Source organism: Talpa europaea (assembly GCF_964194135.1).
Source record: "Talpa europaea genome assembly, chromosome: 5".
NCBI classification, from domain to species: Eukaryota; Metazoa; Chordata; class Mammalia; order Eulipotyphla; family Talpidae; genus Talpa; species Talpa europaea.
The window spans coordinates 72,809,859-72,824,682 of NC_140071.1; the positions used below are offsets into that span (position 1 = coordinate 72,809,859).

General features: G+C 43.5%; 1 protein-coding gene across 1 annotated transcript in view; it reads right to left on the reverse strand.

The window, feature by feature from the left end:
- The window catches only part of MCC (MCC regulator of WNT signaling pathway), a gene marked incomplete at both ends in the record, with an annotated part of 304,107 nt that overhangs the window by 16,175 nt on the left and 273,108 nt on the right, over nt 1–14,824 (reverse strand). Inside the window, 2 exons of the mRNA XM_084233100.1 lie at nt 821–1,055; nt 14,253–14,436. Of these exons, the coding sequence (XP_084089226.1) occupies nt 821–1,055; nt 14,253–14,436 (419 nt within the window). The remainder of the gene's footprint in view (nt 1–820; nt 1,056–14,252; nt 14,437–14,824) is intronic.

The following is a 14,824-nucleotide window of genomic DNA, read 5'->3' on the forward strand; positions in this document are numbered from 1 at the left end:
TGTTGGTAGCTATTGGTTGGGGATAAGACAGTATGGGCAGGAGACACAATAGTGGTTTCTACACACCAGAAGGACTGACATGTGACAAATTGTGTGTTATGTCACTCCGTGGACCTGAATTGAGATGAACAGGTAAAATTGCAGGCAAGAAGATCTCTGCTCATTATAAGGAAAACCTTCCTAATAATTAGAATTCCTTACTCCCCCCCCCCCAAATGGGGATACTTTCCTGTCAGAAGCCACCTATCTGGCATGCAGGAGCTGAGCATCACCAGTCAAAGAGGATGCAGAGGAGGCAGCACTGATTTGGCTAGGCCTGAACAGGTTCCATCCAATTTCTTTTCTATGGCACCAGTCCATGCAGTCAACCACCCTGATGGCACTCTTGGTGGCCTGCAGCTGAGCCATCAGGTGGGGTGCACCCACAGCAATGACATCGCTGGTCTTGTCTACTTCAGGGAGCCCAAACACGATCAATAGAAATAAGCCCTTCATAGGTGACTGCTCAAAAATAACTTTTAAAAGTTTGCTAGAGAATTCAAATTAGCGTTTTCTGTGGAAAACAAAAGGTGAATTCAAAATGAACACTGCTATCCTGGGACCAAGAGCCAGATAACAAAGATGCATCAGAGGTGCCCCAAAGTTAGGCAGGGCCACCCCAGACCCCTCCAAGAACACATCTAAACCCTGTGACTTTGACCTATTGAAATTGTCCTTGTCTGAAAGTGGGCTCTGATGCTCTTCCAGGGACATTTTCATATTTCTTTCTGATGAATTGATGTGAATGGGAACAGAGTTCGAAACAGCCCGCCACAGGTACCTTCATGGCCATGAGCTCCTGCATCAGCACCGCGTTCTCCAGATCCAGCCGCTGGCTGTCTCCGCGGGGCTTGACATCGTAGCTGAGTGGGTCTATGTGGATGCTCTCCAGCTCCAGCATGGTCAGCTTCACAGCCGCCCTGTCATTCTTCAGCTGCTGGATATAGTCCTTCAGCCTCTGCTCATCTTCTTTGGTGAACTCAGTGTCACAGCTACTGGCTGTAGAGCTGGTGGTGCTGAAAAGAGGAAGAAAACAATCAAATTCCCACATCAGTACTAACAGAGCCTTCCTTACTCATCCACACAGTCTTTCCAACAGTCTAGACACTGTATAAACTATATGTGGTAGTAAAAAAAAACCCAAAACCAATCTTCATGGCACAATGAATTGGTATCACCTTCTAGGAAAGGAATGAGTATGGAGAATAACAGAAATGTTTAACATTTACAGGGGCTCTAGAAAGAATTCTAAGGAAATAATTCTACAGGCACAATAAGATACATACAAAGCTGTTTCATGGAATATAGGGTTTAGTACATTTCAAAAGGAGGGAAACTATGTGGACATGACAGTATTTTGACAACAGTGAACATCGTTTCAACAAGGAAATAAAACGAAAAACATTCTGCAATAAAAATAGGAGGACATGCGGATATGACCTTAAAGAAGGGAGATGTCAAGTGAACAAAGTAAGTTGAAGAACAAAATACCTGTGGCATGATCTGTAGACATGTGCATATATCTACACACAGGCTTCAGATGGCCAACAGCACCTCTGGTTGTAGATGCTGGAAGCGATTTTGTGCCAGGAAACCACAGGTGTGGTTATGCACAGGTGCATAACACTGAAATCACAACTCAGAAAACAGGGTCCCCTGAGACACAGCATGTTGATTGCAAATCAACATTGAGTACAGTCCACCACAAGGACTCAGGTGGGCCAACGGGTCATTGGCCACCCATGCTGAATGGTGACAGGCTAGGGGCTGACAGACTTGAGCTGCATTTGACTGAACACAAGGAATGTGGTGGCCTGTGAATGAACTCAGACCACTGTGAAAGGACTCTATCATTGGGAAACTGAGGCTGTAGCTTCTTTGAAAATTTCTGGCCTTTTCCAGCAGTGGATAGGCAGTCCCCACTGGATTGGAGGGGCCTACTTCATCCAGTGAGTCCTCTCACATTTGAGACCAGTGTGGACCTACAGAAGTTCTTCTGGGCCTCCACTGGACCCACCTATACCAATCCTCATGGAACTGATTTTGGAAAGACAGCAAAAAACCCAAGCAGGGGCCCATTTAACTCTTGTCAAAACAGGCCAGTTTGCAACAAAAAATTGCTGGGGAGGATGTGGAAAAAAAGGAAATCTTTTATACTGCTGGTGGGAATGCAAACTGGTCCAACCACTATGGAAAACTGTGTGGAAAACCCTCAAATTACTAAAAATGAATCTATCATATGACTTAGCAATTCCACTCCTAGGACTGGTGGACACAAAAACATTAATTTGAAAGGAAACCTGCACTATGTTTATTGCAGCACTATTTATAATATCTAAGATATGGAAACAATCTAAATGTCCAAAAACAGATGAATTGATCAAGAAGATGTGGTATGGGGCCTCCCTGGTGGCACAAGGGGTTAAGACACAACCTATGAAGCTTACCGCAGCCACTGCAGCATGAATTCAATAGGGAGCAGCAGATCTCTCCTGACTCGCCTGCTGCTCCCCTCAGCAGTGTATTTCAGTCAATCTGCCTGTTCTGTTCCCCTCTGTTTCTGGTGAATCCTCTCACCCCCCACACCTCTGGCCTGTATGCCAGTTTTTGTATGCATAAATAAATAAATCTTAAAAAAAAATGTGTATGTATACATAATGGAATACTATTCCACAATCAAAAAAGATAAACTCATGCCTTTACAGCAACATGGATGGAGCTGGAAGGGATTATGCTCAGTGAAATAAGACAAAAGGAAAAAGAAAAATATCAGATAGTTTCATTTATAGGAGGAATACAGGGAAACTGAATAAGGGATTAGGAAAAAAAAAAGACAAAACTAGCAGGCAACTTTAAAGAGGAAGAGGGAGAAAGGGTCAAAATAGGGGAGGGAAGAGCACAAGAGACTATGGTGATGGTTCACGGGTAATGTGGTGGTAGAAATTTTATGGGGACTATACCTGAAGGGAGAAATCAAACATAGTACAAAAATGAACAGTGCTGTAAAAAAATTTAATTTAAAAAAGTGAAACAGGCAAGGTTGTCATTATCATCTCTATCATTACAGATTTGGAAAATGAAGTTCAAAGGCATTCAGTGTCTTGCCCAGTCCTAAGAATGGATATTGGTGCAACTGATCTTGAGCCTTACTCCTCTCATTCTTAGTCCCATCTTCTTGAGCTTCCTGTTGCTATAGTGTGCCAGGAGCAAACAGCAATGTCCACAGGCTGCCCTCTTCACCTCAGTTAGAATATAGGTAACAGGCCTAGAACCTCCGCTTCCTGAATGCACTCTCCTCCCCATCACTGGGTTTGACCAAGGGCAATTCCCTTCTTGTTCATGACACATTATCAAGAAAACAAGGTTCCCGAGAGAGGGGAGAGGAGAGAATGTGGACGGGCATTCTGAAGCTTGAGAAAAAGTGCATCCAGAGCTGGGAGTGCACTTCAAGTCAGAAGACTCCTGAGTATCTGCCCTTCCCCACTCCCCTCATCCTATCAGGTCATGAAGTATGTTCCCCTGAAGACAAATGAAGCGAGATCAACCCAACAACATACAACTATTCAGAGGTTTTGTGATGGTTAAATTCCTAAGTCAACTGGGCCATGGTGGCCAGCTGCTTGGCCAAACACCTGTCTAGATGTTGCCATGAAGTTACTTTTTAAATGGGATTAATTTTAAATTGGTAGCCTGTGGGCAAAGTAGATCAGTCTTGTGAGCTTGTGATGTGGGTTGGCTTCATCCAGTCAGTTGAAAGCCTTAGGAGAAAAGATTGAGATCTCCCAAGAAAGAAGAAATTCTGTCTCCAGTCTTTGGATTTTTTTTTAAGGATATATTTATTTCTTTTTCTTTTTTTTTTCATTTTATATATTTTTTACATCATTTTTCATTTTTGTATAATGTATGCATTTTCATCTCAGTTATAATTCCCATACAATACAATTCCCATCCCCTTGTTTTGATCCTACTCCCTCCTCCTCCCCCGCTGTAGTTTGTCTCTGGTTCACAGCTGCTCGTTGATTTTGATTTATACTTTATTAGTCTTTTTCCTGGATCAAGATGTGGTACATAAACACAATGGAATATTACTCAGCAATAAAAAAAAAGATAAACTCATGCAATTTGTAGCAACATGGATGGAGCTGGAAATACCTGATTGTCTCACTCATTGCAGGAATTTAGAAAACCCAAATAAGGAACCAGTCTTTGGATTTTGACAGCACCGACTACTCTTCCTTGGGTCTCTAGTCTGCCTGTGTGCCATGCAGATTTAGGACTTCCTACCTTCTCCAAGCACTTGAATCAATTCCTTAAAATCCATTAATCCTTTCTGTATACATACATACACACACATGCATGTATGTCTATATGCACACACACACCCTATTGAATCTATTTCTCTGGAGACCCCTAAAACAAAGGTGATATCTTTGTGAATGACCCACACATCTCATATACTCTGTAGATTTGGAGGTGGCATGACTGAACCTCTTTTTGCCTATTTTCCTCATCTATAAAACGAAGGTAACACTAGTGTATGCTTTACAAAGTTGTGATAAGGATTAAATGTGAAAAATGTGAAGAATTTAGCACAGTTACTGGTATATAGTAAGCACTTAATAAACACAGCTGCCACTTATTTAAGAATCATTGGACTGCCTACTACAGGCACTTTTCTAGGCCCTAGAACAATTCCTGACCTTATTTAGAGGAGAAAACCAAGTAAAATATATCGTATATTAGTGAGAATTACCACGGAGAAAAATCAGGTATACGGAGCACTAGGTGGGCATGGAATAACTGAAATAAGTTGTAGGAAATAGACTTGTGATAAAGTCACATTTGAGTAGATTTAAGGGAGGTGAGTGATTGAACATGGCCAGCAACTATGACTCAAAATTGGAGTCAGATTCAGGACAGGAAGTAGGAGAACTGATCAGAGGAGGGGGATGTGTGTGGGATGGGTTACATGTTTATAGGACTGTGTCTTTTTCTCTAGAATTAGATTTAAAGCCTCTGGAAGGTTTGCAATAGAAGAGTCAAATTATCGGCCTTACATTCTTTTTTTTTTTTTTTTTAAAGAGGCATGTATTATTTATTTATGTATTTGTTTGTTTGTTTATACATGCACTGGGTACAGTCAGAAGCACGGGAGGGTGAGAGAATTCACCAGAATTCACCAGTCATTGTTGCTGGCCAGAGCGGGAAGCAGAGCAGGCAGAAGGACCGAAGTACACTGCTGAGGGAAGCAGCGGGCGGCAGGGAGGTCTGCACGCCATGTGGGCCCCTCCTCCAGTGGCTGGGGAGCAGCTGGGGATCGAACCGGCGCCGCAGAGGCCGCGGGCAGCTTCGCAACCCAGCGCTCAACCGCTGCGCCACCGGGGAGACCCTATCTGCCTCACATTCTAACAGGATCCCCTGGTAGCTCTGCTGAGGCAAGGGCTGGGGGCTACTGCAACAATCCTGGAATGGGGCAGGAAGAAGGATAAATGAGTTATTAATTGCTGTGATTGTGTTACCTCAAGCTGTATTTTCTCCAGTTGAAAAACTCCAGGTGAATGTTTATAATGAAACAAAACAGCTCAAAAGCAACATGTGGCAAGTGGCACCCTCACCAGTGGGCACTGGGGAGCCTGCTGTCTGGAATCTGGGATGAGAGCTGCCCAACAAGAAGGGTTTGTCCTGAAAGAACCAGGTCCTGCCATTGGCATCCTCAGCAGAGACCAGCCTATCGATGGCTCTGTGGCAGCTTCCTACTCTCCCTCGCTTTCAGGGATTGTCAGCATTGATGTGGAGGGTCAGGGCTAATGTTCCATAGACAGAGGAACAAAACACAATTAAAGCAAACGGAAGCGGTGGCTTTGTTCATAAAGCATTCCACAGCGCTGAGGGTCAGCTGCCTCTGAGGGGGTGGAGGGTGGTGCTGGGAAATAAGACTTCTCTTCCAATGAGTTGGAAAGAGGCTTCAGGTAAGAAATCCAGCTAGACCTGGAGGCTCACTTTATTCTAGTTCTAGCTGCATTAAAAATCATTTTGAAAAATTTCAAGCACATAGAAAAACAGAATAATTAATTCCCTTGTTCCTGCCACCCAGATGACCGGTTACTATATTTTTTTGAACCACTTTTTAAGAAATCTAACATTTATATTTGAAGCACCTTTGTTTCTTTTCACCTTCTTTCATTTTCAGAGATTTCAAAATTCAAAACCACTAAATGCTAGAGTTCTCTAAGTATCCTGCAGGTGCTGAAGTGATAGTGTTGTGTCTGGTTTCTATTTAGTAGGACAGGTCTACCCCTGTGGGTGTCAAAAGACTGGCCAATCAGCAACACCCAGGGACCTGGTAGAGATTTGCACTTCCCAAGCCAAACTCACAAGATCTACAGATCTGGGACTTCAGAAGCAGGGGCCCCAGGGAGATCTGATAGAGTCTGAGATAGTTCCCTATCCCAGAACTATCCCAGAGGATAGTTTGAGAACTATTTTATAGAATAAGTGGGCACTAGCCTAGTAGTCTGTGATGTTGTGGGACCTTCCCAATATTCCAGGGAGATGCCCCCTTGCTCTGTGGGTTGCTGTAATTACCAGCAGTTTTCTGATGTCAGACTTCTGAGTAAATGTCTCCTCTGCTAGCCTAGTTCTTTGTCCAGAGAAGATTACCAGTCCTTTCTGAGCTGCAGGAAAGTGGACCACGAGTAATATTACTGGGCTGGGGAAAGTAGAGACTTGCTCTGGGATGGAGGGACAACTGCGCGGTAACCTCCAGACTCAGGATTCTGTCTCAGTATGTTACTACCTGGCAGATCAGACAGAAGACCTCCAGTCTAGTGGATAACACCTGTGCTTGGGTGGACTTGAGAAATCACCTTGAACCTACCAGGAGAACATGAATCTGGATGGGTAGAGCCTGACAGATTTTGGGGTGTCCTGGAACTCTGTTGGACTCTAGCCTGCCCGCCAACGAGGTTTTACACTCTCTGTTATGGGTACAGTTTTCAGAAAGGAAAAAAAGGAACAAAAGATTTCAGCTCACAGTTCCTATCCTTGTTTAAAATGCTTTTGTGGGCCTCCTAGGTGGCTTGGGGGCTAAGTCTCAGTGCTATCATGACAGTGGCCTGAGTTCAATCACCGGCCAGGGAGCTGACCCACATGGCACAGCAGACCTCTCCTGTCTTGCCTGCTGCTCCCCTCAGCGGTGTATTTCAGTAAATCACACCTGTTCTGCTCCCCACTCAGTCTCTGGTGAACCCCCAAGAACTAGGCTACACCCCAGTTCTTATATGCATAAATAAAAATAAATCTTTTTAAAAAATGCTTTTGTCAGAGGAAAGTTTAATTTCAACATAAGCCCCTTGACCCTGTAGTCCCTCCGCTTCCCTCTCTCCTTTTCTGGATGCTAGTAGGGAACAGACTAGGTGAGGCTAATTACAATTCTGCCCTATGCCCTCAGTGCTCCACTGCTGAATATGATTATAACAATGGTAAAGGAGGGGTAGCCACTGGTCTTTTTCTAGCCTCTTGAAGACAAAGACACTGTGGTCTCTGGAGAGCCTGCTCTGGCTGCCAGGCCAGGGTTAAGCCACCCATTAACTCTTCAGCTCGGAATGCTGCAATCTCAGTTGTCAAGGGGAATAAATCACTTTCCTGTGGGCTCAATTTCCTTCCTGTAGGGGGAGGGGTTGTGTGAGGGATTGTGGGGGAGGGTGAGAAGGAAGAACCCACACTCCCCAAACACAGTTTTGCATTTTGCTCTGGTTTTCTTAGGTGCTAGGCCAGATCATGTGGGGTTCTCTTTTGTGTGGCAGGCCTCTGAGCTCTCTCCAGCAGGCTTTGCTCTGCCCAGGGCTGCCATGGCTGCTCTGCCAAGGGCACGACAGGACTATAAGCAAGCCTGCTGGGGCTGTGCCTCCGGCTGCAGGTTTGTGCAAACAGCTACAGATCTCAACATCCTTTTTCCTGTCCCTCTCCCCTGTATCCCAACCTCATCCTCAAGATAACCCTGCAAGGGCCTCCCTGGTGGTGCAGGGGTTAAAGTCTCAGAGCTATCAAGCTATGGCCAGCCACTGCAGCCAGGGAGCAAACACACATGGTGCAGCAGACCTCTCTTGTCTCCCTGTTGCTCCCCTCAGCTGTATATTTCAGTAGATTCACCTGTTCTGCTCCCCACTGTGTCTCTGGTGTATCCTCTCTCATCCTTCCCCCCCACCCCACCTCTGGCCTGGATCCCAGTTCTTGTATGCAGAAGTAAATCTTAAAAAAAAAAAAAATCCGCCAGAAAAATTCATCTCCTTCCACTTCATTGACTTGCCTTGGTGGAAAGCTAGGAGGACATCTCATTTCCTTTGCCTTGCAACCTAGAGATGGCCTTTTTTTCCAAAGTTTTTTTCCCAGCATTTCCCAGATGGGATGTCATTTCTACCAAGGAACAGCTCCTGTTCAGAAGGAAGGTGCCTTGGGGCTGACCTCTTGCTGAGAATTTTAAGTTCGTTTGGAGGAAGGGGTTGGCCCTATGACTCTAGGTCAGTCACGGTGACCCCATTCTGCCAAGCACAAGGTTCACCTTGTCATCTGCCTGTGTTTTTCAGTATTGTGCTGGGGTGTACCTCCCCCTTTCTTAATTTTTTTTAAAAAATTTTCCTTTTTTTAAAAAAGATTTATTTATACAAGAACTGGGGTACAGGCCAGAGGCGTGGGATGGTAAGAGAATACACCAGAGACAGAGCAGTGAGCAAAACGGGCAGATGGACCGGAAACACCGCTGAGGGGAGCAACAGGAGAGACAGGAAAGGTCTACTGCGCCATTTGTGTTTCTCCCTGGCCGGCTAGGAATCGAACTGGTGCTGCAGAGTCTGTGGACAGCTTCACAGCACTGCGCTCAACCCGCTATGCCACTGGGGAGGGCCTCTTTCTTAATTTTTTACACAATTCTTTGTCACCAAGGACTAAAAATATCAAACACAATGGAAACCTACTTGTGTACTCTGGAATGCACAAGGAGAACTAGAGGTTAAATGAGGTGAAATAATTTAACAAAATATGGGAAGTATGCTGCCAACTAACTGAAATTCTTGAAAACTTCCTGTTTTTCAGGAGAAAGCTTTAAACTTTTTTTTTTAAAGATTTATTTATTTATTTATACAAGCACTGGGTACAGTCAGAAGTGTGGGAGGGTAAGAGAATTCAACAGAGCCAGAGCAGGGAACAGAACAGGCAGACTGACGAAATACACTGCTGAGGGGAGCAGTGGGCGGCAGGAGAGGTCTGCGCACCATGTGGGACCCTTGCCAGTGGTCGGGGATTGAACTGGCGCTGCAGAGGCTGCGAGCAGGAAAGCTTTAAACTTTAAGCAGCAATGGAATTTAAAAGAAGCAGCAGACATATTTAGGGGACAGATAGTATTTATGCAGTCATTCTAAAGGTGCTATTATGATAGTGCTGAAAACCAGCCATCCCTAAAACAAGTATTGAACTATTCCTGATTCAACACACCAAGCCAGACACCACCTAAGCCAGACAGTTATAGTGTTTTTAATGATTTCTTGGGTTGGAAAACTGTAAATGCCACTAATAATTAAGAGGTACAACAGACAATGTTAAGGTCATGTTTTGGCCTACAGATTGGTCCTGTTAAAAAAAATTGCACTACTCCGTTGTAGCAGTGATGTAGGGAAGAGGCCCTCCATTGTGGCTGCGGGAGAATGACTGGGTCATGTATATGAAGGGCTATTTGACATTTGAAACAATCATTTGTGAACTGGAAAATTCTGTTCCTCAGAACTGGTCTCATGGATTACACAAGAGTCACAGAATTAAGCACAAGGATGGTAGCTCCAGCAATGTTCTAATAAGTAAAAAGATGGATATTAATGTCCAACAAAGAAGCAACTGTTTAACTATACAATGGTATTGCCATCCAGTGGAAAGTTTGTGACTATTGACACAAACAACACATATGGAAAGGTAATTAAAAACTTGCTAATAAAAAACAAGTTTCAGGAGGGTCCCATAATTGGATACTCATTAGGTTAAAAATTAGATGTTGTCAAGCTTTTAGAGATAGCACTTTTTAAAAATCATTACTACTTTTAGTTTTCTTATATTAATTCACTAGCTAGGATTTCTAGTGTAATGTTAACTAGAAATAGCATAACTTAATAGTTCATTATTGTCTTGCAATTTAGGGGAGTGGAGACATATTCAGTATCTAAGTGTCTCCCATAGATTACCTTTTCAGGTTGAAAAAATTTCCTTTCACTCCAGGTTTGCTGAAGACATGATGTTTTTAAAGATGCCCTGTTTTGAGCCACCTAATATTACTGGAATGTTCTTTCTTTTGCCATCAGCACTCTGCCCTTCACTCTTCCTCTCTGCCCTTCATACAACTTCTCTGAGCCCTACTCCTTCTCTTCTCCAGGCTCGTGGTTCCTATAGGGACTGCCACAGTCAGAGAAGACTGGGGTGAGCACCTGGGCCCAACTGGGCTGGAGACTCCTCCCAGGATTTTCTCACTTGACACCAGTGGACCTGGTCACCCTTGTATGTGAATGTAGATGGCTAATTTCCTGTCATCTGGGGGCCCACCTGCAGCAACGAAGAGATGAAAGTCACTGGAGCAGGTACCTGGCTCCCCTGATCTCTGCCTTATTGTAGCCTCTGTCCTGGCCATCGGCCTGGAGGTACAGTTCCTGAGTGAGGACCTGATAGTCTTCCAGGAAGACCCTTTTTTGTTTAAGTGATTTGAGAATATGTCCATGATTTGCAAATAAGGATTCCCCTCTAATATAAATGCAGTTAAATCTGTGGGCACTGCAGTGTCCCTAGCATGGAAGAATTTTACTTTGCATACTATGCTCAAAATTAGTGATTATTTTATAACAAGCATATAATTTTTTTGAAATCAGGAAGTTTACAGAAAAAAGGTATTTCAGATCTCTACCTCGTTCTCACAAAACCTAAAAGATATGTGAAAAGGACATTGGAGTTAGAGGGCTGACTGCCACACAGTCATATTGAAAAATATCTGAGATAGACTGAGTAGAATTTACTTTTAAGTGTTAATCCAAAAGATTTTGGATGGACTCTCCTGATATGTGAGGAAAGTGCTCCTTTTTTGCCCAGGGAAGATAATGATAATTACAGGCCGATCTAGTCCAACTCTTATTCCCTGGATTTTGGTGGTGGTGGTCCTAATTAGATAACCATTCAACCCCATTCACCCATTTAATGGACATGGTTTCACTGTCCTCAATCTCTCTACCTCAAAGAAACTTTCCCTTAATTAAGACTAGCTTAGAAGGTGAGAGCTGGGCTTGAGCTCCACTGCCTTCCATTCCATTTGGGACTTACGCCGACTGTGACTTGTCAGCCAGGTTGGTTCTCTGGAGGTGCCAGAGACTCACTGTAACACATACCTGATGTCAGGACAAGGGGACTAAATTCCGGTCTCATGAGAATAAACATGTTATGCCTTGTTTGTTCTTGTCCACAAGCCTTTTTGTAGATTTAGATGGATAATTGTGCTTCCATGGAATGAACTGAAATTGTGATCCTTGACACAAAGGGTGGACTTGATTAAGAATGGCTATTCCCACTCCTTAACAATTCAGTCCATTTGCCTTGCTGTTGTGATATGCTGATAAAGCTATCCAGGCAATCAACATTACCTAGTTACTCTGTCCATTAAGACAATTACACTTTCTGATGCGGTCATGGCTATATTTTTCAAAGATGAAACAGCAGCGTCCCTGGGCTCCTGCCAACAGAGTCGACTGACAAGCTGGCTCCCATTTCTAGTCTTTGCTGGTAACCACCCTCTGCTGTTCTTTCCAAAACTTTGAATCCCACTGTCATTAGCAGCTGCCCATGTGCTGCAGAAAGGCATGAGGAGGCCGGGCACTCAGCATTCCTTTCTTGAGAACTTGAGGAACAGTGACCAAGATTCTGATTAAAATTCTCATTAGTTGGTTAAGTGGGAAGGAAGAGGGGATTTATGGAATCACAGAAAGCTCCATTTCTCCCATAAACCTGACATGGGGAAATGTCTAAGCTGGAATAGCAAGATTTACAGGCAAAATGAATTTATGAAAGGGTCTCGTAGTTTGGGATATTTTCCCGAACCCAAGGTTAGCAAAATAGCAGTAAGCTGTGTCAGGTCCTAAGAATGTGATTTCCACCACTATGGAAAGCTGTGTGGATATTCCTCAAACTACTAAAAATGGAGCTTCCATATGACCCAGCAATTCCACTCCTAGGAATAAAAGGATACCTGCATCCCTATGTTTATTACAGCACTAATTTATAATAGGTAAGATATGGAAACAACCCAAATGCCCAAAAAATAGATGACTGGATCAAGATGTGGTACATATACACAATGGAATACTATTCAGCAACCAGAAAAGAAAAACTCATGCTATTCACAGCAGATGGATGGAGCTAGAAGGGATCATGCTCAGTGAAATAAGCCAGAAAGATAAAGAAAAATATCAGATGGTTTCACTTATAGAAGGAATATAGGGGAACCAAATAAGGGATCAGGGGAGAAATAGTAACAATAAAAACAAAATGAAACAAAATTAACAGGCAACTACAAATCAGAGATATTCTTCAGAGGAGGGGGAGGGAGAGGGATCAAAATAGGGGAGGGAAGAGCACAGGGGACTGTGGTGATGCTGCAAGGGTGAATTGGTGGTGAGAAGTCTATGGGGACTACACCTCAGAGGAGAAAGCAAACATTGAAGAAAAATGAACACTGACACTGATGTAAAATATAAACAAATAATTATCTATCTATCTATCTATCTATCTATCTATCTATCTATCTATCTATCTATCTATCTACCTACCTATGGAACGTGGTTGCCACGTGATGCTCAATGTATGGGGCTTCTATTCCCACTTGGAGCCGCTCTGATTTGGGCAGAGCATGGAGGTGAATTGTTAAGAAATGGATGAAATCTGAGCTAAATTCCTCTGTGCTTTGATGGGAAAATCCATTTAAGGCTGAAATTAGTTCAAGGACCATTCTTCAATGAGGTCATCCTTGAAAATAGAAACTATGTGCGGAATTTATCTGAACCTGCAGAAATATGTTACCTGAAATTAAATTTCTCTAAGGAAATTGTCCAAATTAAGGCTCATCTCTATGTTAAAATATTTCTAAGAAACATTCAAAACCGGGCCCCCAATAAACAGGTGGTGAAACAATGTTCCCATTCCTGATCGATACCAAATTTATCCTTGATTTAGATTAAAATAACACAGTAATTTTGGGGGTGATAAAGTGTTAGCACAGCATCTGGAGCATAAACCTTATAAGCTATGGAGAGAGCATACATTTCCTGTCAAGCCATTCAGCATCTTTACTAATTCAACAGGACAATATTGCTGACAAATGAACATTACATTTCTATTTCCAAAGAACAACAGAAATTATAGATTATATGCATCTGGAAGTCATTTAAAATATCTGCTTTCATCTTTAAAAAGAAGAATGTAGTTTTAAGAAAAAAATAAATTATATAATCTCTGCTTCCCTGAATAAGACAATCGTTGCTGGAATCTGGTGGAAATAAGTTCCCTGTGCCTGTGGGCCCCTGGCCAAGTACGTTATTAGGAAAGTCCCCTCTCCTAAGGCAGCAGATCCAGGACAGGTAAATGGATGCACTTAGGCAGATGGCTGGTCCTGCCAGTGGGGAAGAGAGATGGGAATATTAAATTGCTTTCAGGCACCAAGAAAACATCAATATTAATCCTTTGGCTCTTGAGAGTCAGCCTACTATTACGTGGTTCTTGTCACTTGATTTGAAAGCAGACACTGTTTTCTAACGTCATGAGGTCCAACACAGTATAGTGGAAAGTATAATATGTTTGGTGTCCTGGGCTCGAGTCTCCACTCTCCTTTTATCTATCAGTCATGTGACCTTGACTTAGTAAGTCACTTACACACATGTGAGCCAGGTTTTTCTCATCTGTGAACTGGGTAGATTACCTTTTCTCTTATAAAGCTTACAAAGAACAGAGGCACTAGACCAAGGGAGAAATGGGAGTATGGGAATAAGATTCAGTGGTCTGGGTCTTAATACTATGGACCATTTGCAGCAAATGCACCTTAGCTACCCAAAAGCTCCTGGAAATCAAATGGTGAAGAAATAGAGAACAAAACAAACAGGAGAAGGCGCACCAAAGAGAAAGATAGGAGGGCTGAGAATTACCTTGTGTGACTGTTGGAGGACAGGCTCTCCCAGGGCTGCACACTGCAGCCGGCCACCGTGAAGGCCCCCCCACAGCTGCCATCCAGTTTCATGAGCAGGGCCTTAGCTGCATTCTCTGCCATCTTCCGGCAGTCGTGGGCTTGCTTGAGCATCTGAGTGACGTTTTCATCCCCTGACTGATCTCCTACATGGCAAGGAAGCAAATAGTTTAATCAGTACAGTCTAGGAAGACAAATCTGGAAGTGAGTGTGAATAATTGGTTCTCAGTTACTCCAGATGGAAGAGGGGTGATGAGGAGGAGCAAGCTGTGTGTGGCTGGCACAGAGATGGGGTTCTGGGTCTGACTATAACTTAGAGGCTGGACTTGGGAAGACATTTCTCTGCCCTAGACTCAGTTTTCCTTATCAATAAGTGACAGACAAGTCCATGTAATCTGAGATCTGTTTCCAGCACTACCTGACTGATTGGCCTGAGTTCTATAACCGGCCAGGATGCTACACACATGGCGCAGGAGATCTCTCCTGTCTTGCCCGCTGCTCCCTCAGCAGTGTATTTCGTCAGTCTGCCTGTTC